Source organism: Pseudorca crassidens, chromosome 13 (genome assembly GCF_039906515.1).
Source record: "Pseudorca crassidens isolate mPseCra1 chromosome 13, mPseCra1.hap1, whole genome shotgun sequence".
Lineage (NCBI taxonomy): Eukaryota > Metazoa > Chordata > Mammalia > Artiodactyla > Delphinidae > Pseudorca > Pseudorca crassidens.
The window spans coordinates 26,113,206-26,140,874 of NC_090308.1; the positions used below are offsets into that span (position 1 = coordinate 26,113,206).

Here is a 27,669-nt window from a genome sequence, read left to right on the forward strand (position 1 = left end):
TATGAATTCTTCTTTCACACAAACTTAATGTATTTCAATTCTCTTTCTAGAGGTCTGGATGGTAGGACATATACATTCTTTGATCAAAGTATTGATCATGATAGCTTCGTGGAAAGCTTTCATTAAAGGTTAATTTAAATGAAAGAATGATATGAAGTAGAGGTCCCAAATCAAATGCCTACAGGAACCCAGAAGGTAGCATAAATAAGCAGCGTGTGAAGTGAATGAGACAGTGGGCCTGCGGTTCAACTGGGGAATGGTAGGCTGTAGAGAAAAATTTTTTGTTTTATGTGTTTATGTTTCATGCTATGATTTTCTGAGCAAATTTTACTGACATTCGGGATCTGAGCTAAAAGAACAAGACTGGATGTGAATTTATGAGTGATTGCCTAATGAGAATTCCAGAGAGATTTACCTAGAGCTTTTTGTTTTCTTTAGCGTCAAAGAGCAATGAAAGCCCCTCACGCACCCACCCCACCTCATCCCCACCCCCGCAGGACCATGCAGACGTCTTCTGTGATGTAAAGCTGGAGCCTCTAGTCTTATCTTGTATGTGGATAAATTGATTCACATCCCAAAGGGTAAGAACCCAGGATCCGTCTCCTTTGTGTCCTCAAGGAGAATTTATTCACAAGAGGGAGCAAAAGATTTCACTTTTTCTCTCAGAAAGGGAGACATATATAAATGTGTAGGCTGACTTGGGGGAGAGTGATTTGCTCCCCTAAAGGAGACGCTGTTGCAAGCAACATGACATCGTATGGCCCAGGGATAAGAATCGGGACAGAGGGGAGACGGGATGATTATTTGCTGTAAGTAAATAATAATCTGCTCTGGGGCTCCCCTGGTGGCACAGTGGTTGGGAGTCCGCCTGCCGATGCAGGGGACATGGGTTCGTGCCCCGGTCCGGGAAGATCCCACATGCCGGGGAGCGGCTGGTACCGTGAGCCATGGCCGCTGAGTCTGCGCGTCCGGAGCCTGTGCTCCGCAGCGGGAGAGGCCACAACAGTGAGAGGCCCGCGTACCGCAAAATAAATAAATAAATAATAATAATCTGCTCTGCTCTAGAAACCCAGTATTGGTATACAGGATAATATTAATAAATATAAATATCAAAAACTTAAAAGGAATCTATACTCTACCTAGAACCAACGAAAATAAAATTATCTCTGCTGACCAAACAAAACATGTCTACAGGCTGACTTTAGTCCATGAGCGGCTAGTTTGCAGTAACTAGTATTAGGTGTGCCCTGTCTTTTGGAAAGTGGGTTGTCATATAATTTTAAAGGTACCTAAAAGACCCCTCTTTCAGAACAAAATACGTTACTCTCTCGGTTTTTGTCAAGACCTCCGATGTCATGGTTGTAAATTCATTGCTGTGCTAGTTAGAAAGTTATAATGCTAAAATATGTAGGAGTATTAACCCAAAAATGGCTTTCAAAATGCTGATATCTATAAATTAATCTGTTTATTCATCTTTACTCAGAGCCAGCTAAAAGCATCTGCCTGCAGATTACAGAACCATTTATCTAAATGTTGATCAAAGATTAAGGTGGAGAGAAACCTTAAGCTGAAGCCTTGTGACCCAGGGCAGTTCTAGGTATTCTCAAAGGGGGACTCCCAGTCGCTGAAAAGCAGCAAGAGGGCATTGGTGTGATGTGGGAAAGCACTTTGAGAGGAAGAAGCTCTGAAAGAGGAAGTGCGAAGCACTGCAGACAAGTTGCATGCCTCTTTACATTGCTTCGATCCTGCTCAGCAACAGTTTATCCAGCCCTGTGTTTTGTGTGATATTGAGAAATGTTTTCTAAAAGAACACGATAGCTGTCCTTTATGGAACTGACCACACATGGCTGGAAATTATGTTAGGTGGGTTCTTTTAGTTGCAAGGGACAGAGACACTCTGATTACCTTTAGTGACAAGGAATTTTGGTGCAAATGTATGGGAAAGTCAAAAGAGGAAAAAATCACCATTGAAGCTGGTCCTTAGGGAGCACACTGGGGGAGCACTCTTCAGGGTACACAGCAGTGCTCTGAAGCCTCTGGCTGCTGCTGCAGCTCCAAGACTTGGGCCTCTTGTTCTCCCCTCAACAAGGGATCTTCTTTGCCTACTATTCTAGTGTTCTACATTCTGTTCCTGAGTTGCTTGTTTCTTCTTTTTTCTTTCTTCCCTCCTCCTCCCTGCCCCCCTCAGCCAATCTTCCTTCCATTGAGGTTTACATCCCAGCTCTCTGAAAGAGAATTTGTTTAGGTTGGTCTGACATTGAGTGTGAAAAAATGTCAACTTAATTAACAGAAAACCAAACTGGCAATGGCTTGAATCAATAGGGCTTTATTTTTCCTCCTATGACAAGAGTCCAGAGGTAGGTGATTGCAGATATTGGTTCAGCTGCTCAATGCTAACTTCAGTATCTCAGGTTTTCTATTTTTCTATTCTTCCATTTTTAGCTGTTGGTTTTTCATCCTTAATCGTGTTTCCTCATGGTTGCAAGATAGCAGCTGCAGATCCAGGCATCATGTGCCTACTTTTAAGGCAGGAAGATTAGAGAAGGGTCAAAGCCAGCAAGCTCTCTTGTTGCATCTCTCTCTCTCTCTCTCTCACACACACACACACACACACACGTGTTCACAGACTTCTGCTTACGCCCTGTTGACCGGAACTATGTCATATGACTATGCAGCTGCCATGAAGCTTGGGAAAGTGACTGTTGAGCCTTTATAGACTCTATAGTGGGAAGGAAGCAAGGAGAAAGGTTATTAGCAGTCAGTCAATGAACAATGCCTGCCACAGTCATAATCTAGCATGTGGCATTGATCTTAGGCAGTGCTCCAAAACAAGCCATCTACTAGAAGACTCTGCAGTCTATGGATAACTGCCTTTGAGTCAGGGGTTTGATCTGATATGATCAGACGTCAGCATGAGAGCTCTCCTCAAAAGGGGGCTGTGTGCAGGGCAAGAACAGATAGTACTTGGTTTGGTACCAGTATGATATCCAAACATGGCTGAATTCTCATCAGTGATCAATTATAGCTTGATCGACCATAAGTTTAACTATACCTGCTACATTCCCACAAGCTTGCTTTGTTCACAAGCTTGCTTTGTCCATTCATACATTTATTCAATAAATATTAATGGAATTATAGGCACTTACCCTGGTGCAGGGGATATGGCAGTGAAGAAAATAAGGAGCTTACTTTCTAGTGGAAGAGAGAGAGAATGTATGCTCCAATAATCCTGCTCTTCTCTTTGTAATAATCACCACAATTTCAGTGCGTATGTGTTTGTGGATACGTAATGGCTAAAACGTAGTTAAGTAAGGGGCAGTGTGGAGGCAAGGGTAGAGTGTGAGAAGGTAGGGGAGTATCGGCTTTAATTTATAGAACAATCAGAATTCAGAACTAAATGCTTTAGCCACAGGGGCTTCCCTGGTGGTGCTGTGGTTAAGAACCCGCCTGCCAATGCAGGAGACACGGGTTCGAGCCCTGGCCCGGGAAGATCCCACATGCTGCGAAGCAACTAAGCCCATGCGCCACAACTACTGAGCCTGTGCTCTAGAGCTTGCATGCAACAACTACTGAGCCCGCATGCCACAACTACTGAAGCCCACGTGCCTAGAGCCCGCGCTCCGCAACAAGAGAAGCCACCGCAATGAGAAGCCCACGCACCACGATGAAGAGTAGTCCCGCTCGCTGCAACTAGAGAAAGCCCGCGCACAGCAACAAAGACCCAACACAGCCAAAAATAAAAATAAAAAATAAATAAATTTATTTTAAAAAGAAAAAATAAATGCTTTAGCCACAAACTTTTCAATCTGTTTCCTTTACAGGGAAAGCGGCAGACATTTCTGCTCTAGAGAAAAAGGGAAGGAAATGCTCGGGGCCAGGAGTCAAAGTGTGGTTTGTGCTGTACACCCAGTCTCTGCTCTTATTACAACATAGTTTTAATTTCTTAAATTATTTTATTTGGCCTTTATTTAACTTCCTCTAGGCCATGTTGAACGTGGCCTACAAAACGCAGCTTTGCTCCTGAGCAGCACTACTCTTTACACTTGGCCCTGGATTTACCCACCCCATAGCCCACACTGGGTTTTTTTGGATTTAAAAACTCACCAGAGGATATAGTGGGGACCAACGTATACTTGGATACTCTCTGGCCATTAGGCATTAGATGTTTACCAAGGGAACTGGCACTGTTCATTCGCCTTCTGTGTGACTATATAAGATTTATTTATTGGATTTTTAAATTATTTTACTCATCTTCCTCTTACCTCTCTGTGATTCTCCCTTCCCCCAGCTTTATTCAGGCTAATCCTCTTTTATCCTTCAGGTCCTAACGTAATTGTAACCGCCTAAAGAAAGAATTGCCTTAAAACTTAGACTAAGTTCCTGTTTATGCTCCTGTAAATCCACGACTCTCCCTGATAATAGTTATAAGTTCAGTACTTATAATAGCTTGATTAACATCTGCTTAATCCCTCAGTAGACTGTAAGCTCCATTAGGGCAGGGGCCATGTCGGTCTTGCTCAGGTCTACACCTCAGTGTGGAGCAGTGTTGGATACACACAGTGGCACTCAATAATATTTAGTGAATTAATAAATATCTTTAGTCTCCAAGCGACTAGCACAGTGCCGCCAACGGATGCTGATTGTGAAGCTCTGCCCAGGACTAGGAGATTTAGCTCCATCCTTGCCCTGCTGCTGGGAGTGCTACTGGCAGACACCCTAGGCTGCCAGTACTCGTTGGAGAATGCCTTACTTAAAGGAACAGGCAACCCCAAATCATGTCCCCTCTCTGGGTGGTTTGTATCCAATGACTAATCAATGCTGGGAGTTGAAGGTAAAGCCACTCGTGCCAATTCAAAGATACCTCTAGAAGGCCATCCTGGCTCCAAGGGGTCAGCTGAGGCCTTTGTTAGGATAGCATTATAGATCATCTTCTGCTCAATCCTGTTCCTTCCACCTCCCTTTGACAGGAATCGATCCCAAGAGCATACAAGAGCATGTCTTGCACATCAATCTCCCCCAAGAGTCTACTTCGTGGGTAATCCAACCTGTGATGTCTGCTACGAAGATATTTACTGAACTAAACTGAATGTTATATTCAATTGATTTGAATGTTATGCTCCATAAACTCCCAAACAGCAACGATCATTTCTTACTTATCCTTGTATGCTTGCAATGATTAGAAGGTGACTTTTATATAGTGAGTGCTATGATCTGAATGTTTGTGTGCCTCCAAAATTCATATGTTGAAATTCTAACTCCCAAAGGTGATGATATTAGGTGGTGTGGCCTTTGGGAGATGCTTGAATCATGAGAGTGGAACCCTCATGAATGGGATTAGTGCTTTATAAAAGAGAGATCCTTCCTTCTTCTGTCATGCCAGGAAATAACTAGAAGCTTGCTAGCCAGAAGAGTAGCCCTCACCCGACCATGCTGGCTCTCTGTTCTCGGACTTCTAGTCTCCAGACTGTGAGAAATACAATTCCGTTGTCTATAAGCTACTGAGTTTGTGGTATTTTGTTATAGCAACCCAAACAGACTAAGAGAGCGGACATCACAAATACATGAAATGAAATATTTCCCAAAACTTAGTCTAGTTGAGTTAAAGCCTTACTATGCAAAGCGTGGCCTTAGAGCCAGTGGCATTGGCACTCTTTGTGAATTTTGTTACAAATGCACCCTCAAGGCCCAACCTGAATCAGAACAACTAAATCCAAACTGCATTTTAACAAGAACCCAGGTGGTTCACATTGATTTTCAGAAATACTGAGCTAAGGGATTTATTCATATAAGTAAAATTAATATTTATTCATACAAATAAATGAATATTTATTCATATAAATAATATAAATAAAGCCTCTAGTTTGTACAGCATCTTCATAAGGTTTTTCTCTAAAATTTTTACTTAATGCTAGTGTAATCATGCCTTCTTTCATCCAACAAATACTAAATGAGTGCCAAAGATTTCAGCCCTACAAAGCTTACATTCTAGAAGGAGGAGAAAAATAAAATCAATATGCATATCATAGAGTGTGAGGGAAGGTTAAGTGCCACGAAATAAACAGTAGGGCAGTGTAAAGAGGATGGGAAGGTGGGCTGCAATTTCAAATTTTTGCAGAAGGCCATAATAAGCAGAGACTTGAAGTAGGTTCAGTAGTTAGCCATGTGCACACCTGAGCACAAGCCTGGAGTGTTCTAGTAAGGGCAGAGGCCAATGCGCCTCGAGTAGAATAGGTGAGATGATGCAGAGTAATAGGAGATGTGGTCAGAGAGGAAAGATCTCATGATGAGAGGCTGCTTAATAAATCGCTATTTGATATTTAATTGCTGAAAAGGTAATGCAAGTTATTTTTCCTCCAAGAATAAAGTAGTTCATGGCCGAGCCAATTCTATTTGGGCTATGCAAGTTTGCACAAACCATTTCACCCGCGAAGCTTCGGGCTCCTCAGCTACAAATGCAGGGATTAGAGAAGGCATGTAAGGGCTATTTCTGCCCTAAAATCTAAGTTCCCAGACGCATTGATGCCGCATTGATGCCGAAGTCTTATATAAGATAAAGTAAGCATTGTGCTGGGTTGTGGCCTAGGGCAAAGTTCTGCAAGTCCAGAACACTGCAAAAAGAGGAAGATGCATCACGGAAGGTCATGCAAAGCTTAAAGAACATGACCTTTGGACCCAAGTTACTCACAAACCTGCGAGCCAAGGTCGCGACCACAGACTGTCGTGCCCCTAACGCCGAGCTACCACAGAGGCGGCCTTCGCGTTGTAGTCCTCCTCCCCTCCCAGGCCCCGCTTCCCCGGGCACCTCCGCCACCCCGCGCACCTCAGCCACCCCGCACGTCCTAACTACCACGCTCAGGCCTAACTCCACGCCCCGGCCCCGCCTCCGCGCCCCGGGCCCCGCCCTCACGCCCCGGGCCCGCCTCCCCCACTCTGGCCCCGCCTCCCGTCCAGGCCGGCCTGCCAGTCCTGGTGGCGGCTTTGCTGTCCGCGCCCCACTTTCCCGTCCACGCTCCGCCTCCCGCTGGCGGGATGGTCTGCGGTGGAGGAAATGACGCCAGCCTAGGCCCGAGGGCCGCGCCGGGGGCCTCCCGCAGTTCTGGGCAGCACCGGAGTCGGTCCGGAGCAGCATGGCTCTCTTCCTTCTCCTCGTCCTTACCGTGCAGGCCGGAAGCTGGGCTGAGATGGGCGCCGCGGATCAGAAGCTGTCCTCAGGTATTGTCGCTCGCGGCAGCGCCGCGACCGGGTGGGGACGGGAGGGGAGAGAGGGAACCCCACCGGCCAGGAACCCTCCCCCGCGCTGAGGAGCCGCGTCCGCATTTGTCCTCGACTCTCGCATTTGTCCTTGATGCCCGGTGGCTTCGGGTCCTAAGGGGGCGGCCACCGGGAAGGCGACGCAGGGTTTCCGCAGTTTGCAGCCTTCCCTTCGCTTTCTCCGGCCCCTTCCGTGGTTACCAAAACAACAAAACACGTTCTCTTAATTTTTAAATAAGTGAGTTCTCTGGTCAGCAGTTGTACACTGTGGCCACAGCTCATGACTTAAATATTCGTAAGGTAGGCCCCGAATCCTTAGAAGTTATTTCGCCAGCTGAGAATTATGAAAAGGCAGTAACCGCCTCTTACGTGTAAGTCTGGAGGTGGTCCAGTGCGTGCACTCATGAGCCCATTTGTCAGACAGTAAGGTCTCTTTGCATAGCCTAGTTCCTCGTTTATCTCCGCCTGCTTTTGATGTTTCCCAGGAAACATAAGAACATGTTTTTTCTAAAGCTAGGTATAATGATAATTAAGAGCTCCAGTGAAATCAGTAGTTTTTCTGCAAAAGGGATGCACCTAGATTTTCAGAAAACCGGACAGTCTTGAGTGTCTCCTCTGTGCAGGCAGGTAGCAGCTGCCTGGAAGGGGTCAGGGAGACCCAGCCTCGTTTACCCTTGGCAAACTCTGGGTCTGCACCTCTGTGTTATGACTTCCTCAGTGACACTTGTTAGATGTGCACCATTCATATCCAGCTCTCCTTTGGCTTGCCGTTTAGAACTCAAGCAAACAAATGTCATTCCTTGAAAAAGAAATTGTGCCAGGTGTTGGGAATACAAAAATGGGAGTTATTTAGTTTCTGCCTTCAAGGATCGTGATTTTATAGCTAACAGTTATCAGGCACTATTTTAAGTTCTTATCACACCATTTCCCACAAGTCCTATAAAGTAGGTGCTGTTGTATCTCCAAATTTGGATGAGAAACTGAGGCACAGAGAGGTCTAACCAAGTTGCTGCTATTCACTGGGGGGCTTGGCAGTTGGGTTCCAGAGTCCAAGTTCTTGACTCTGCACTCTGCCATTACCTAGGGCGTTAGCCATCCACAAGGGCAGTTGCAATCCTTTGTGATAAGATATTGAACTTACACATAGGTTACTGGAAAGCAAGATATGGGTGTCTGCCTCTGAGCAGGGGAATCAGAAAAGACTTTACAAAGAAGATGACCCCAGAGTTGGAACTGGAGGTGGAGAGAGACTTGTGTGTGCAGAGGAAGGGCTGTGAAACAGCAGGTTGAACTAGTGGAATAATTTAAGCATTTTATTGTACAGTACGTGTGTGAGGATATAAGGGGAGAAAGGATATGTGGAGAGGTGGGAACCAGTTAATGAAGTGCCTTGTCATGTGTAACAGCAAAGGACAGAAACACAGCTTTGGCTCACACAGACAAAAAAAGGAATTTATTGGCTCAGAGAATCCAAGTGAGAGTTGAACAGAAAGGTACAGATGCCAGCTGGGCCTCAGGAAGTTGAACCTGGAACTCAAAAGTGCCCAGACCCTCCATTTCTTACTGCTGACTCAGTGTTGGCAGTCTTCTCGATTTGGCAGGAATCATGGATGTTGACAGCTTTTGGGTTTTGACATCTTGCAGCTTCCTCCACCATAACAAGATCCTGGAAGAAGGCTCTGATTTGCCTAGCTTGGGTCAGACGCCAGCTTGCATGGGAAGGATATTGTTACAGGTGGTGGCAGTAGGAGACTTCCCAGAAGAAGAGCAATAATGTTCCTGAAGGAAGTACAGGTACTGAGCCAACAAAATAATAGGCTCGCTCTCCCTTGCTCAAGTCAGTGGACAGCCGTGGGGTTATTTTAAGGAGATAAATATTTCATGCAGGATCAGATAGGCCATTTAGAAAGACCATTCATCTTACAAAATAGTTTGGCGGTAGACTCAAAGGAGGGAGGTCACTTAGGAGACTGCTGCTTAAGTCTGGGAGGAGGCAGTTTAAATGGAGAAGAAGAAATTAGAAGACAGACTCAGCATAACTTGGTGATTCACTGGATGTGGGAAGAGAGGAAGAGGGTGACCGAAGTTCCTGGCTAGGGCAGAGCATTAAACCAAGTGCACGGCCCTTCCTTCTGAGTACAGAGCCCTCCTGAGCATGGGGCCCCTCGTGACTACACAATTCGTATGTCCTTGAAGCCGGCCCTGGGAGTAGGATTGCCTGCCTTCCCCCCACAGGAAGATCTTCTGTGGCTTCTGTACTCCAGCATTTTATAAACACAGGTGTCAGCCACCCTTCTTCCCTTCTTACTCTGGGTATCATCTGAAGAGCATACTGGTTTAGCACAGCAGTGGGGCTCTTAACTCGCCTTCTCCACTTGCTTATCAACTCTTCATTCTCTAACTTTAGGTAATGCTCTGGGTGTGTTGAAATTTTTCATTATTTTCTTTGGAATCTGTATGTTTTTCAGAGATTCAAAATACTTAAATCAGTGCATTTCAATTATATTTATTGAAGAGGGTATTAATAATAGTTTTTTCATTTTATTCTGATTCATGGTTTGTATGGATTTTTGAAAGATCCACCTTTTGCTTCTATATAAAAGAAACCCTAAAGAATTGAAGAGAAAAATAACCCCTTTAAAGAGCTGTCTTATACAATTTGACAGTAATAGCGCAATTTTTATATAAGCTAAATGGATAATTTATGGTTCCATTTTAATTGGACAAAGAATCAGAATGAAAGACGTACCAGAATTAAGAGAGTTCCTGACAAGAAGGAATGAGTTTACTTATAATTTTCTTATTAAGGGAGTGTATTTTAGATTATCCCAATACTATTCAATAGATATCCATTTCAATCATGTCCATTCTAAATAAATAATTTAATTTAATACATTGTTCAGATTTTGCAGTGCCGTCATGTGATTGTGATGATATGATAAATCAGGCAAAATTACTTGAAGCAAATGCTTGTGATGTCATCAGAAAACAGTTATCTCCAGTTCCTATTTATATATGGAGCTTATTTTCCCCATCTTTTATTAAACTATCATAGAAATGATGCTTAAGCAGCTTTTGTTAATTAAAAACAACAAAACTTTACACACTGTCAAGTCTTTAAGTAGCTTCTCTAAGCCTTTTTTCTCTTTTTGATAAATATTACCTCCCTCCTAGGATGGTTTTGGTGCTTAACTGAGATAATGCGTAACAAAGTTGAGCTCGTAGCTTGTCGTGTAGTAAATGTTTAATATATGTTGGTGACTATCATTCAATTATGTGCGTCATTATTTTCACAAATATATTTTTAAATATTAAATTGATTTAGTTATGAATGAGAAATTGTGTCAGCTTTTAAAAAAACTCATCCAGGCCTTCCCTGGTGGCGCAGTGGCTGAGAGTCCGCCTGCGATGCAGGGGACACGGGTTCGTGCCCCGGTCCGGGAAGATCCCACATGCCGCGGAGCGGCCAGGTCCGTGAGCCATGGCCGCTGAGCCTGTGTGTCCGGAGCCTGTGCTCCACAACGAGAGAGGCCACAACAGTGAGAGGCCCGCATACCGCAAAAAAAAAAAAAAAAAAAACTCATCCAGATCAATATGAAAAATTTAAAGTAAGCTTAGCAGCTGACTCCTTCCACCTATTTCCTGTTCTTCATAGACTGAAAAGGCCTCTTTAGTTTTTTCAGTTCCTAAACTATTTCTCAACTTAGAATGAATTAGTCCAAAAGGGAATTAGTCTTGAGAAATGACTTCTCTCAGGGACTGGGTGGATCTGGTTCAATTAGAATTTATTGGTATGCCGAGCAACCCAACTAGATGAAATTGAATCAACAGGAACAATAATAGAACCCTGCATTTCAGATCAGGAAAGTGGCTGGGGAGAAGTTTTTTGGATAAGCCCTAACTTGGTAATTTGAGTGAAAGATCTGGGGGGATTTTAGTTAATTACGGGTTCAGCGTAAGCCACTCTTTGATATGCCCATCTCTTCAAAAAAAAAAAAAGGAGGAAAAGTATTTCATTCACATCAGGTGCATTACTTCTGGGCCCACATTTAAGAAAGAGAGAGTGAATGGTAAAACGTGAAGACAGACAGGAGGAAGAGAAGACTGCAGGGATACTAGGGGTCTTGACCCGGCTAAGGAGCTATCATATGGAAGGTGAAATGGTCCTGAAATATTTTAGATGTCCTCACATGAACCCTTAGTTCTGGTACTCTTTTTCTGAAGGTACAAGGAAATAACAGAAGGAAGTAGAAAAAGGACCGTTTTTCCATTAGTTTCACAAAGTGATGGATATGATTCATTTCAAAGCCCCCAAATATTGATATGTTTCAGTTTTAAAACTTCTATGAATGCTTGAAACACCATGTGCAAGAATTCTTAAATGTCTTTATTCATCTTAAATCTAGAGGACGCTGCTACTTGCTAAGAGAAAAAGTTGGAAAGCATTAAGAAAAAGTTATTTTATCAGCACTATAAAACCATTCAGTAGATAGATCATAATCCTAAATATATCTGAAAAAGATGCCAAAGTCCGGATTTGATGTTTTTCACTTTTTCTGCCTGGATTTCTCATGCCATTTCTCATTTTGCAGTATAAGAAGAGACCTTTGTGAAAACGTCCATGGCCCCTCATCTTTAACACGAGGAAGTTGTTAGCTCTTTTCTCTGAGAGTTGTTCATTCAGTAAAGGGTCTGGGTGCTTTAATTTAGAGTGTTTGTTTTTGAGTTGTAGTGTCAGATGACCTAGAATCCTCCAAAACGATTTAATTACTGGCCCGTGTATCCTTACTTCTTCATGCTTCTCAGTTTGTCCTTCCCATAGAGAGGTTGGTGAGCACATAGTCACATGGTGTCTACAGAGTACAGAGCTCTGTTTGGCCTTAGATGCATGCATCTTTTATTTAGTCTTCGAATGCTATTATGTAAAAATCGGTGAACTACTGAGACTGTGCCTCTTCCAGTAGAGGCACAGATACTTTTGGTGATTATGGGATGGAGCACAGGAGGCAGCCCATGCTTCTGTCACCGTCCATGCAGAGGAAACCTGGAGATGTCTGTAGCTGTTTGCTTCCCCTTCTGCTGCCTTCCCCAGTAATTACTACAGAGCTGTTCTGGCTGCTGGTTCGGGGGCTTCCGTGACATCTCCACTGCCGCATCTAGCGGCACTGCTTCACCACTTGCTGATCTTCATATGTCTTTTCTGTTCTCTGCCTTGGTCTTTTTTCATATTTATCACCAGGAAACAGTTAGTTGTAACCAGAACTCTCCTTTTTGTCTGCATTGTACTTAGAATGTTGTGAAAAGTGATTCTTACCTCCTTTGTTTGGTTTTGTTTAATCCTCAGCTGCTAGTTCCTAGAGGAGTTCTGGGAAGCAGATCTTAAAAGAGCTAAAGTTCACTCTGGATAGGATGCAGATACAATGCTCCAAATAACTCTGAACCATTTCCAAAAACAACACGTGTTACAGAAAACTGTCGGCATTTTAAGAGCTAGGGAAATCTGCAAGATTATTCTACTTCATGAAATCCTCTAGTAGAATCTTTCCTTTAACCCCACACTCTATTTCTACATATATTTTTATTGACATAGGGTAAATTTTTTATGAATAGAAGTTTGCTGTAAGCCTCAATTATTTATCTGAATATGAAGCCATGTAAACTTTAGGTTATAAAATTCTGAAACTTAAGAAAATGAGTTACTCATGTCAATTTATCATGAGATTTTAGCAAAGATGACAAAGGCAAATGTCTAATAACCGCATGGTTTCTCTTCTGGTAGCGTTAAAACCACAGGTTACATCCTTTGGTGTCAATATTCAAAAGTTTCTCCTATAATCTAGTAGTAATTTCTGTTTGCTAGTTCCGTTGAAACCTCTTCTCCTACCACCTGTCTTGATTGCTTTGGAAGCTATGGTTTAAGTCCTTATCCTAGTCTAACCATGTCAAGCTTTTACTTAAATTATGGGAAATGTCACCTGACTCACACGAAAAACTAATCTAATGTAGCACAAGTCTATTGCTGTTTGTATTTTATAATGTATGATTCAGTAACCTCTTAAATTTAAATGCACTTTATTTGATATTCTAGAATACAGATTGATTTCTATATGCCTTTTCCTCAAATGCAGAAATTAATCTCAGATTGAGTACATACAGTTAAAATGTCATTCCTATTGGGAATAATTTTTTTAAAGGGGGCTTAAAAGGAAGTGAAGAACTTCACTGGAAATGAGAAAGAGGATCCTTGTTACACAGTGGCAGGAAGCTTAGCAACACCATCACCTTCAGTAGCAGGGAAAGTAGGAAATGTACCTGGTGAGCCCAGTGGCCTAGTGAAGGAGGTTTCCAAGCAGATTGCAGGTGCCACGTGGTTTCTTCTTGTTTCTTGTAAAATATAAGATTAGAGAGAGTAATCGAGGGAAGGACTGTTAAACAAAAAGAAACCAGGACCTGACGGTTTGTAAATTCTCAGCCATGAGAGAAGCAAAAGATGCTAAAATTAAGAAATGGCTTCTGAGGCAAGTTCTGATTCATTATGAGTTTGCTTAACATCAGGTACCTCTCTTTCTTATCTAGTTGCAAAATTATATTTGTATGTGTGATTATTATTTGATATCAATGTTGAATTGAACCTGGAGAGGGGTGCCTTAATTTCCTCCTCAACCATAGAATGTAAGCTGTTTGAGATGGTTGTTCTGAAGTTGAGGTGTGAACACACCATAGAAAAAGGAACCCTGTTAAGGAGACCTTAGTCTACCCTGCTGTGTATGGCCATGGGAACTCCACCAAAACCAGGGCTAAATCTGGCAAGACCAGTGCTTCCTGACTCACCTGCAAGGAAATTGCTTAGAGAACCAAAGATGATAAGTACCAGCAGCCATCAACAGCATTCCAGAAAGAAAGAGTAAGTAGAAAAATGGTAGATATCTGATCACTGGCTGCAGATCAAAGGGCATGTTGTGCTTACTGAGTACTTGAATCTGAGACATCCTTCCAACTTCATAATCTCAACCTTTAGGCACAAATCGTTTTGCTGCTTTGGTGAGTCATACGGAAGTTAGACATTTCAACAGTAACCAAAGCTATTCGCTGAGCGGGAAACATAAAATGTACTGGTTTATCAAAAAAATTCTGTTTTATTTATCTATTTATTTATTTATTTTATTGAAGTATAATTTACAATATATTAGCATCAAGTGTATAACATAGTGATTCAGTATTTTTATAGATTATACTCCACTTAAAGTTATTATAGAATATTGGCTATCTTCCTTGTGTTGTACAGTATATTCTTGTAGCTTACTTATTTTAGACATAGTTTATGCCTCTTAATCCCCTACTCCTATCTTGCCCCACCCCCGCCCCGCTGGTAATCACTGGTTTGTTCTCTATATCTACGAGCCTGTTTCTCTTTTGTTATAGTCTGCCATTTGTTTTTAGTTTGCACATATAAGTGATAACATACAGTATTTGTCTTTCTATGACTCATTTCACTAAGTATAATACCGTCTAGGTCCATCCATGTTGTTGCAAATGGCAAGATTTCATTCATTCTTTTTATGACTGAGTAGTATTCCATCGTGTCTATATACACCATATCTTCTTTATCCATTTATCCACTGATGGGCACATGAGTTACTTCCATATCTTGGCTATTGTAAATAATGATGCTATGAACATTGGGGTGCATGTATCTTTTCAAGTTAGTGTTTTCATTTTCTTCAGATATATACCGAGGAGTGGAATTGTTGGGTCATATGGTAGCTCTGTTTTTAGTTTTTTGAGGAATCTTCTTACTGTCCTCCACAGTGGCTGCACCCATTTACATTCTCACCAACAGTGCAAGAAGCTTCCCCTTTCTCCACACCCTCTCCAGCATTTATTGTTTGTAGATTTTTTGGTGATGGCCATTCTGACTGGTGTGAGATGATTTCTTATTGCATTCTGTTTTTAAATTAGTTTTTCCTCCTAAATAAAAAACATTCCTGAAATTATAATAAAGCAGGGTTTCTCAGTGTTTGGCACTCGTGGCATTTTGGACTGCCAGAATGTGGAAAGCTATCCTGTGCATTATCGGATATCAGCAGGATCCCTAGTCTCTATCCTTTAGATGCCGGTAGCACCCCACCACTAACACCCAGTTAGGAGAACCAAAAATGTCTCCGACAGTGCCAGATGTCCATGGGGGACAAAATCACCCCTTGTGGAAAACCAGTGATATAAAGGAAAAAATAATCAGAAAAAAGGGAAAAAATGGCAGTAGAATCTAATTGTCCTTTAGTCCATATAACTCTTGATCCATGTTCTGCTTTGAAACGATAATACAGGTGCTAAATAGTTGTAAATTAAGACAATGTACCAGTTCGGGTTCAAATATTGGAATTTTTACTTTGGGAAAAATATAGTAGGTGTTTTCTTCAACAGTAAGCAAATAGCCTATGTGTGTGAAATTAACACCTCACTTGACAGGTGAGGAATTCTGAAGTAACTCTTTAGTAGTATAGCAAGGAAAGAACCCAGATTTCTTAATAGCCAACCCAGGGAATATTTTTCTTATTAGAGCAGTCTACTAAGTGTAAACATAAGTGATCATCATTATCATCTGGGATACTTTAAAAAAGTATAAACTTTTGGCTCTCTTTGAATTTTTTAGGATGATAAGTTATGTTTGGAAGCCACTGTACCTGACCACATTGCTATTCATTTATTTATTTTATTTGTATAAGCACATCATGTTTAGTGGCGTTTTCCAGATAGATCGGATTGAATAAGCTTAAATTCCAGGTCATATTGCGAACTCTGTCTATACCTTCATGTTCATTCGTGAAGAAGGGAAGGAAAGGAGGGAAAGAAAGAGGGAGAGAGAGAGGAAGGGAGGAGATGTGTATGTGTTCAATTTTTTAAGGGGTGCTGGACAATAACCTTTTACACTGAGCAGGGGAAAAAATAGCTGCTTTTAGTAACTAGATTATGGTCATGGTAGTGTTTGATTATAAGATGGTAAAATGACTTCTGCGTGTTCTCTTGTGTGACACTTTAATGTCTTCTCAACAAACGTTTTCTTAATTGGTTTAGAAGAGCAAAAGCAGGAAGAAATATAGGGTATGTTTTGAAAAAAGCCATGCACACCTCAGAGAGCAAAATGTTGATGAAACTGGAATGCTTGATGGCTCCGTCAGGCAATCATTAGGCATCTATTCCTGTGCTAGAGAAAAGGTAGTAAAAGTGTGTAATAGTCCTGGGTGGAGGGTTGAGAGCCCAGGTAGTATTTTAGAGTGAAATTGACCATCCCTCTTGTAGCCAGTTCTTCTCTAGACATTGAATACAGTCTGTGGTATCAAATATAGAAAATTCTAGTGATTAAATGAGTTGAGGATTATTATTGCAACAGGCAGTGCAGTTATTTATAAAAACTCCTCAAACATTCTAGGAATTTATTGCTCATACTATATTTGTGTTCCCCTTGCATTACAATGTTGTTTCAGTAATTTAAAATGAATTCAAACACTTCTATACATTTTTTAATAAAATTAATTTTTAGAAATACCTTAATTTAAATACATTTATTATCTGTTCCGGTGAATTCTTTTCTTCAAGTACATATTTGGCTAATTTGGCTTCTTATATTGAGGTTTTCTAATGTTAATGTTAGTTTCTGACATCCATCCATCTTACAGTGCCAACACCAACCAATCTTACCATTGAGGCCTATAACTTGAATACTGTTCTGTTTTGGGATTACCCAGTTATGCCACGGAGCCCTGTGTTTACCGTACAGGTGATGACCTATAGGTGAGTGTCACTCTTATCTTTTTCATTCTGTTTTTGCCTAGGTCCTTGCACGGTTCATGACTGTTTCCTTCCATCATTGTTCCTTCCCATGTGGCACAACTTCCTGAACGGCTTATAGACTTCCAGAAGTAATGCAAATTAAGGATGCAAATTAGTTCTTTTCAAAATACTTCCTGCCATTTAGTTCTTCTTCCTGTCAGAATTGAAGTAGAGGAGTATCACTAACTTCTGACATTTTATGGCATGACAAATAAAGGTGACAGTTCTGTATTAAAAACAGTGAAGTCCTCTTACTTCCTATAGTGTATGTACTGTTGAATAGAAAGAAAAATTTAAAAAATTTTTTTGACAAGTGTTAGGAGTGATTGTAATATGTTGGATTCTGTAATTAAGTAATGACTCAATGAAATCGATTCATTTAAAGAACAGATTTTTAAAAATTACATGTGGAATGTGGTTTGTACAGGTCTTATTTTGAATTGAGCCTCTTTATTGTAAATGAATTTACTATAGACCTTCTAACCAAAGAGTAAAGGTTTCCTACTTTGTCTAGCTTCTCCATCCTATTCTTACTCAACTCTTTCTACCAGCTCCATGCTATGAATGGAAAGCAAAGCACAGACAGAGATGGTTCAAGTTTATGTATTAACAATAAAAATTACCTTTGTGTTTCTTTTTCTTCATTTTAGGGACGGGCAATGGATTGATGCCTGCAATACCTCCCATCATTCTTGTAATATCTTTTCCATAATTGATGACCCATCAAGTCCTCTCTGGGCTAGAGTTAAAGCCAGGCTTGGACAAGAGGAATCAGTCTATGCACAGTCAAGAGAATTTATTTTATGCAAAGAAGGTGAGTGGAATGTATACATGTCTAAATTTCAATCTTATGCATGTCTTCTGTATATATTTGCTTTTATAAGCAGTTGCTAAAAATTATCAGAAACATTTGGAGGAATTTAGGGAGTTCCTGTCTTCTCTTCTCCCAAGCCCCACAAAATAGGGTTAAGAGGCTCCCCTCACTTTGCCCCTTCTAAGCTGTGACACTTCCATCCCATGCAAGTGTGGGTCTGGACTCTGCACCCCTTCCTCTCTCTGTCCTCTGTCACTCCTCCCTTAGTCGCGTTCACTAGGACTGTGAGAGCTGCTCTCTGTCTTCCCCTCTACCTTAACTCCTCAAGGCCTTTGGGAATTTTAATACCAATTTAATACATTAAAAATTTTAGAGTTCCATAATCGCCTTCATCCTAGTTCAGCTTCAGCCCCCACCTTGGTTCTGCTCCTTCTTTTTTGGATCATGCCTACTTTTTTCTCTTCTACAGGCCCCTCCTCTACTTGCCCTTGAAGTAGTTTTATTCCCCAGAGGCCATGCTTTTGTCACCTGACAATTATACCATCTGTATGTCAGACTTTTCCCACACAGATTTTTCAAGGGCATACTATGTGCCAGAAAGTATGCTAGTTCCTGAGGATACATTGGTGAGTAAAGACAGACCTGCCTGGCGCACAGTAGGTGTACAATAAATACGTGAAGAATAGGTAAATGGTTCACCTACAAGGTTCCAGACGTCAAAGACATATAGTAAATATTTGTGGAATCAGTGAATATCTAGTTCTGATTTTCATAATAAAAATTGAATGTATTTAGCAAACTTTTATAGAGCCTCATTCCAGGTATCCATAGGCATTGGAAATACAAAGAGTTTCAGTGAGGATTCAAAGATAACTAAAATGCCTTTTCTGAAACGATTTTTAGAGAACATTTTCTGTTTTCTGTTTAATGTTTTTTAATCTACAGAAGCAAAGATAAAGGAAAACTAACTTCATAGAGCTTCTACTATGTCAAGGCTTTTTACCAAGATTCACTAAGGACAGTTAAAATATCTTCTAGGTATCTGTGGAATGATTTAAATGTGGTCCTGCTTTAGAACAACAAGAACAAAAAGAGTAGGTTGATTGAGTTTTGGTAGTGACATGTAATACACTGTGAAGTTCCAAGGCTGGTACAAATTCTACTTCTTTTTTGTCCCCTCAGGGAAAATTGGACCACCTAAACTGGTTATCACAAAGAAGGAAGACCAAATCATTGTTGATATATTTCACCCTCTAATTACTGTAAATGAAAACGAACCCGAAGCCATATACGATGATGAAAATACTTGTTATACATTCACGTACAATGTGTTTGTGAGAATAAATGGAAGTGAGGTATGTTTCTATTTCATCTTTTTCAAAATGGAAATTTTTCTGTTGCTGGCATAAGTTGTTTCCATATGTGGTGTAATGAAAGTGGAATGTTCATGAATATTCAGGCAAGACTCATGGATCGTAAGTTTTACTAAGAAAAAAGGAATATATGAATGCTGCTGCAGGGAATCAGTACTGGCATTGATCTTTAACACTGGCCATGTGAAAACATTTTAAGTTTTTCTTTGCCTCTTTTAATAGCATGGTCCTAATCTAGGATATTAACCTGTGTTTTTCCATTTCTCCACTGGTAAGATGAGGATAATTTTAATCTTTTCCTGCTCATTGGTAGTTTTGTAGTGATATGAAATAATATGAAGCTCTAATTGGAATCTTTGTTTTTGAAAGAAAACACCAACAGTACTACTGTGTGACATGATTACATTCTAGCACTGGTGTGCAGACCACACTTTGACTAGACTTTTTCTGTTCCATTCATTCTCCACAGCACTGCCATTCCTTTATTTAACAATATTTGTTAAGCACACGCCTGGTGCCTTCTAGGCACCGGGAGATAGCCGTGAACAGTACAGACAAAAGAACTCCAGTGATAAGTACTGTGGAGAACAACACAGCAGAGAAGAGCGCTGGGCAGTAGTGGTTTTCAGCAGGCCGGCCAGGCCTCACTGGGAAGTGTTAACTGGAGCCAGGGCTGGAGGAGGTTAGGAGGTGAACTCTGTGGATGTATGTGGGAAGAGTGTGTCAGGCAGAGCCTGGCAATAGCACCAGGCATGTGAAGGGAGCAGCAAGGCTGGCTAGAGCGTGGGGGCAGATGAGGTCAGAGAGTTCACTGGGGGCCACTTCTCTAAGGGCTTTGGAGGGATTGGACTCTTATTCTCAGTGAGACATTGTGCCTCTGGAAAGATTTAAGCAGAAAAATGACATCTGATTTAGGTTTTAAAACATCACTTTGGTTGCTAGCTGAGTTGTCTTTCTAAAGTGCAGATCTGACCATATTACTTCACTGCTTAAAACTCTTTAACAAATCCCCATCGGCTACAAAATAATATCTAGATCCTCTTCCATGGCACGGCCTGCAAGGCCTTCATGATTTGGCCTCTTGCATCATTTCCAGCTACCTGTCTCCCGTTCCTTCCAATTCATTTTCGTTTGTGCTTTGGTGAACTGCTTCCTGTTCTTAGTTGCCTGAAGGTACACTGCTCTTTCACAGAATGCCCTTCTCCACCTTTTCTACTTTGGAAAATTTCTGCCCGTTCTTCAGTATTCAGCTGGCATATCATCTCTCCTTCGAAATCTTTTCTGACAAGGTGGACTGTTTCCTCTTCTGTGGTCTGGTTGTTCCTTGTTCCATAGAGTGGTCCCCTAGGAGTACTTGTGACTCTCTTACATTTCTTTCTTATCTCTCTTCCACACTCTATCATAAGTTATTTGAGGTCAGACACCACTGCCCTACCTTTGTGTTCTCAGGCCCTAGCACAGTGATCCATGCAGTGTGGCTGGTTGAATGAATGATCAACTCCCAGAGATTGCTTCAATCCCTTCTGTGTCACTGCCAAGAGATCCTACAGCCTTTGTATAATACCTGTGTTATTCTTACCATGAGATAGATGCTTTTCTCTCTCACCAGCTAAGTTTCTAGCACTAGAGGAATAGGACTAATGAACATTTGTTGGTTTGACAACTAAGAGTGAACATTACTGCTATTTGAGTTTTAAATTCATAATCTCTATTTTAATTTTTAAATTTATTATCTCTATAAAGAACATTTTAATGGATATATAGCACCATGCCATGTTGAAGTAAAAAATTGACTTATTGTTCGATATCAACACTATTTTCAGACATGTTCCCAACATTCATCATATTGAATGATATTTTCTTTTCAAATTAAAAGGAGTCATGCATTTTCATTGTTTTTTTCCCCTCTTTCCAGACCACAAATAAAATGTACATAAAGAAGGAAGATGATTGTAATGAGACTCAGTGCTTCTTAAGTATTCCTGTGTCCTCGCTGAATTCTGAGTACTGCGTTTCAGCAGAAGGAGTCTCAGAAACGTGGGCTGTTACAACTGAGAAGTCGGAAGAACTTTGTATTACCGTTTCTGATAATAACAGCACAGAAGGTAAGTTCTTGCCATTTTTTCCTAAATGTAGTGAGTGATCACTAAAATAGGGTAATGTAAAAAGAGGCAATTTGTAATTTCAATAAACCTCTGCTCTTTTAAAAAATACTCAGTAGTTCCGTTCTTCAGAGAAGTTCTAAATTAAAAATAAGGCCATTTTTCAGGCATTAAGAGATACAAAGCAACCAATTTAGAAAGCCATGTGATGACCTTTTGACCCAGGAAAGAAAAAATATAACAAAAACATAAAGCCATGTGCATAAATGTCTGCATTTCAGGATCATGCATAATAATATAAGTTAGTTTATTACTCCAATATAACAAGATGTTATATATCCATTAAAATGTTCTTTATGGGGACAGTAAGTTTAAAAACTAAAAGCCGCAATGTTCATTGACTAAAATTGTGTGATATGTGAACTGGACAAGCATTGGAAATGAACATCCAAAAATAAATGTAGATTGGTTTAAATGATGGATTGTACGTCAATTTTATAACACATTTTAAAATCATTATTTTTATTTTATTATTTCCTGTGTGTGTGAGGGGGATGCATATGATAGAACTTCAGAACTGGCATTCTTATTTGGCAGGTACCTAACAAAAACTTAGACTTTTTTTTCATGGTACAAAATTTAAATGTTCATTATAGATAATTTATAAGGAAACAAAATTATCTGTAGTTCTAAGTTACAAACACTCAGTTACTCACAGTTTGGTGGTTTTTTTCCATCCTGTTTTTTCTTTTGCTATGTAGCCTTGATCATATTATGTAGTATATGTAACTTTGTATACTGCCCTAAGCATATGCTATAAATATTTTTCCATGTTATTTTACATACTTTATTAATATTATTTTTAATATCTCTAGAACATTTTATTATGAAGATCATATTTATTTAATGTTCCTCAATTTTTGGACTTTTGATTACTTGTAGATTTTTCGCTGATAAATCATGCTTTGGTGATTGTCTTTGGGTGTATATATAATTGTTTTGATTGTTCAGATGTTTTTAGAACATATCTTCTAGGTTAAAAAAGTGTACAAAAAATGACACAGTACAAATTTCTTTTTGAAGAATGGAAATCTAGGCTGAAGAATCAGACCAAACACCTAAAATTAATACTAAAAACTTTTAGGCCATTATATGAGGGTTTCAAATAGGTGACTTAAAATAATGCAGTGCATTTAATACCAGTTTGTGTTATACTATTTGGAGGAAGAAAATCCTCATCAATGCATAAAATTTGAAATAATATAAATGCCCTAGATTTATTTAAAAAAAAAAATCCTGAGTTACAAACTGGGCTGATACTGTGTCCACACGATGGCACCATCGTGGCTCATAAGCAGCATCCCCTACCTGCCTGCTCAGTGCTTCTAAGCAACGTGCCAGTGTTTCTTATGGAGTTATTTTATCTTTTCCTATTGTAATAATTTTTTTCACCTCCTGTAACAGGTGTGATTGATAGAGGCATTTATTTGAGTAACTTCCAGAGTCATTATTAGAATAGAAATTAAAGGTAATAAAATGCTATGAAGGAGGGCAAACACCACCACAATATGTAGAGTACTGTTAATTTGTTTGTTTGGTTTGTTTGTTTGGTTTTGGATTTGTTTGTTTGTTGTTGTTTTTTTTTTTGGCTGTACCACACGGCATATAGGATCTTAGTTCCCCGACCAGGGATCGAACCCGTGCCTCACGCCTCTGCAGTGGAAGTGCGGAGTCTTAACCACTGGACCGCCAGGGAAGTCCCAAGTACTGTTAATTTGGAAGAGAAGACTATGGGAAAAAAAATCTTGAAGATTGTGCTGTGAAAATAAAAAGCAGCATTAGAGAAAAATATACAACCGTGATTATAGATGTTTGTGCTCTGAAACAGATCTTCCCAATTTTATATTATTCGTTGTATCTGGTTTTCATTCGGGGGACTTTATTCCTGTTCAACTTTCCTGTGTGTGTGTGTGTGTGTGTGTGTGTGTGTGTGTGTGTGTGTGTGTACACACCTGTGTATTTTTATAAGTTTTTGTAATCTTTAAATAAATAACAATTTAAGAATTCAGAAGGATGGGACGACATTATTTTAAGAGTTAGAGACATTGCCAGAATTTATTTCTAAAGAGATATATTTAAAATTTTTTTCTTTTGCCTCTTCAACTGAGAGAAAAGCGTAACTCTAGAAACACTCTGTATTTGGGGCTGTAAGGAAATTGTTATGAAAAAGTTATTTTAGCCACATCATATCATGACAGTGTAGTCGCAGAAAGTTTAGGATCTCAAAGCTGGGAAGAATCATGTTGATATCTAGGACAGGTATGTAATTTTTTACTCATCTCTCCTGACTTCTGTGTCAGTGTTCTTTAAAACTGTGACCATATTAATTACCTGATATGTAAATCTGTTGAAGAATAGCACTAAGACTTTATAACTATCTGATGGATATAGCAGTGTTCCATTGTAATTCTAATTTGTGGTTTTTCCCTTTTCTTAGATCCTGTTTGGATTCCAATTGTTGCTGCTTTACTACTCTTTCTAGTACTTGCCCTGGTAGTTGTATGTTGTCTTGTTAAGAAGATGAATCCATTTAAGAGAGAAAACATCATGTTACCCAAGTCCTTGGTAATATATTTAAATATTTTTTCTTTAATTGTATACAGTTGGCCCTTGAACAACACAGATTTGAACTGTGTGGGTCCACTTATACTTGAATTTTTTTCAATGAATATGCTGGAAATTTTTTGAGATTTGTGAGAATTTGAAAAAACTCTCAGACAAACCACATAGTTGAGAAATACTGAAAAAATTAAGAAAAAGTTAGGTATGTTATGAATGTATAAAATAGATGTAGATATAAATATAAGATGCAGAATATGTGTGAATTGACCATTTATGTTATTGGTAAGGCTTCTGGCCAACAGCAGGCTATTAGTAAAGTTTTTGGAGAGTCAGAAGTCATATGTGGATTTTTTGACTCCAGAGGCGCTCAGTGCCCTTAACCCTTGTATTGCTCAAGGGTCAAATGTACACTAAAATGTTAATTTGAAATTTTCGATAATTCTTAAAATTTGTTTTTTAAAGTAGAATGATGTTCAGCATGTCACCTATCATAAATAACTGAGTCTTCCACACATCCAAAGCCACATATTTTTTACTATGCACTATGCTTTTTTATGCATGGGGCAAAGGCACAGTGAGACAGTGCTAAGGAGCTTAAAGTCCAGTGGGAAAAATGATAAGTATTCAGTGGTTGTCCAGTGTGATAGGTTCAAAGACAGACGTTTATGTACATGCCAGTGAGGACTTCTTTTCTTGTACTTTTGCAGGGTAGGGTTAGTCATGGCTTTTCCAGAGACAGTGATGCCTGAACAGTCTTGAGGGACAGATAGGAGTTTACCCAGGTACTAAGGGACAGTGTGTGCTAAGGCCCAGTGTCAGGAAAGCGTGGCTTTTGAAAATCTGTAAATACAGAAACTCTTCATGGTGGTTAGAGGGTAGAAGGAAAGATGACCCAACAGTGAGTCTAAACGAGAAGTGTGACATTTTAATGCCTAACATTTAAAAGTCTTTGTCTGGGGCTTCCCTGGTGGCGCAGTGGTTGAGAATCTGCCTGCCGATGCAGGGGATACGGGTTCGTGCCCCGATCCGGGAAGATCCCACATGCCGCCGGGAAGATCCCACATGCCATGGAGCGGCTGGGCCCGTGAGCCATGGCCGCTGAGCCTGCGCGTCCGGAGCCTGTGCTCCACAATGGGAGAGGCCACAACAGTGAGAAGCCCGCGTACCGCAAAAAAAAAAAAAAAAAAGTCTTTGTCTGATGAAAAGAACATTTAAAAGTATCAGAATGATAACTATTTAAATCAAATATGACAGGCAAAATATCTGTGATATGCAAAGGGCATATTTAAATGTGTTATGGAAACATTATCTTTAAGTAGCGGGGTTAAGAACTATCAACAGTTAGTAGACAATTCACCTATGAATTATAATGTTCTTACTACTAGTAGTTAAGCACGAACCAACCTTGCAGCGTGCTATTTTACACCCGCTAGAGAAGGAAAAATAAACCTGAATATCCATTAGTACCTTGTAATAAAACTGGTATATGCTGGCAAAAAGTAATTATAGCCCTGAGGGGAGGGTAAGCATACAGTGGGTGTACAGAGTAGTAGCATCCTAAACATGCCACACTCTTAGATTTAGTAATTCCTCTCTTAAGAATTCTTAAAAGATAATTTCATAAATAATAAAGATGTATAGAAATATTCACTTCAGCATGTTCTATAAATGGTGAAAATTGGAACAGCTTAATACTTAGTATTAGAGAAATTATTTAACCATCAGTGTAAAATTACTGAGCCCATGAAGATTAGAATTATGAAGACAAATGATGAAATACTACATAAAATAAGTAGCTGTACTCCTATTACAAATGTAACATGCATACGTGTCGAAGGTAGTACACAAAAAGCAACATAGGTTGGTGAGATAGTGACTTTCTAAAAATTCTAAAATATTGTTTTTGATCTTAATATATTTCCATTAAAAAGAAAGAAAAGGCAACTATCAGATTCTATTACACTGTTATCCTAAATATGCCATTCAGTTGTATATTTAGTTAACCATTACCATTAGACCATTTTTCTTTTGAGGATGAGCACTTAAGTTTAATAATTTATTATTTTTAATCACTGATTTCTCTTCCCCTAGCTGTCTGTGGTAAAAAGTGCCTCTTCAGAGACAAAATCTGAATCAAAATATATATCGCCCATCACCTACCAACCAATTGCCGCAGGAAGTGAGCAGCTCTCTCCAGGGACAATTTCAAGCGTGCATACTGAGGACAGTCCAGGAAAAGCAGAGCATGGAGAAGACCTTTCTAGTGAAACAGAAGTGGTGATGACTGAAGAAAATATTTCTGACTTGGCCCCTGGTAGCTCTCTGACCCCAGTAAAGGGAGAAAATTCTATGCATGCAAGCAGTAACCAGTCTGAAACCTGCAACATCACTTTAAATGTGTATCACTCCAGAAATGGTTCTGATGGTGGCCTTGTGGTATCAGAAAACTGCTCTGACTCAGAATTTCCCCCAAGTAATAAAACTGAAATAAAGACAGAAGGACGAGAGTCCATAACGCTGAGAAACACCACCACCTCCTTTGGTTACGACAAACCCCATGTGTTAGTGGATCTGCTTGTAGATGAAGGTGGTAAAGAGTCCTTGATTGGTTATAGGCCTACAGCAGATTCCAGAGAGTTTTCATAAGATCAACCAAGGTCACCAACTTGGAAGGATCTGCTTTTCCTGAACAGTTTTTCTGCTTTGATTTCATGAAAAGATCATGATTTCAGAAATTGTGTCTTCTTGGTATTAATCAAGTGGAGTGTCATGGTTTAGATAAAAGTGTAAAGAGCCTGTTTGACACTGTCACTTTTGGTCGGAAAACTGCAGAGTCTTTAATAAAAAACAAAAACCACTGTCACATGTGAACCTTTCCATCTAGATTTGTGAACAGTAACAGTGAACGGTCTCTAATAACCCTGCTTCCTATAATGGTAGGTGTTATGCCCAGGGTCTTTTGTAACCACTTCAAGAGATAAAATGGATTTTTTCCTTTCTGTGCCTCAGCATGGTATTTGTTCTTGGAAGTTTATGTATATAGTCTTTCCTAACACTTTCAGAAAAAACATGAATGCTTTTCAAAATTGTCCTTAAAATTGAATTGAAATCAGTAGTGTTAATAGAGTGTGTAAATAAAAACATGTATATATTTTTTATGGAACATTGCATTTAAGGATTTTTTTATAATAAAGTAACTTCAAAGTTCATTTTGGTATTCATTTATTCAGGGTTAACTAGAATATTTTTTATTCATTTGCTTGTTTCCATCCATTAATGTTACAGAATCATTTTCTAATTATTCATCTCTGATCTTTAAAATAGTCCTAAAAATAGCCTAGTCTTTAAAAATGGTCCTTTTATATCTGTATCTTAATATTTAGCACTCAGTGTGCAGAACACACAAGCTGTGTGTCCCAAGCTGTTTGGGGGGAGAAGCAGAGATTTAGCTGTAGAGGGTGTAGCGTGGGGAGTCTCTAGCGTAAAGATGGTGGTCAAAACCACAGGAGTGGGTGAGGAAGAGCTAAGTAGCACGTGGCGTGAAGAGAGAATCCCCAACCAGAGGCAAACCAAGCGTTCATATACCACAGAAAAGTTCTTGGGAATTACTAAGAGGATAGGAATTTTAAGACTCAAAAGTGAATTAACTGACTAAAAAAAAATGTTAAATACAAAT

General features: G+C 39.9%; 1 protein-coding gene across 1 annotated transcript; it reads left to right on the plus strand.

The window, feature by feature from the left end:
* The first annotated feature begins 7,005 nt into the window (after positions 1–7,005).
* Positions 7,006–27,202, plus strand: IFNGR1 (interferon gamma receptor 1). The gene is made up of 7 exons (XM_067701956.1): positions 7,006–7,212; positions 16,929–17,043; positions 17,733–17,896; positions 19,079–19,251; positions 21,185–21,374; positions 23,869–23,996; positions 26,085–27,202. The coding sequence occupies exons 1-7, from the start codon at positions 7,128–7,130 to the stop codon at positions 26,637–26,639; spliced, it is 1,410 nt and encodes a 469-aa protein (XP_067558057.1). The 5' UTR covers positions 7,006–7,127; the 3' UTR covers positions 26,640–27,202.
* Positions 27,203–27,669: the final 467 nt, after the last annotated feature.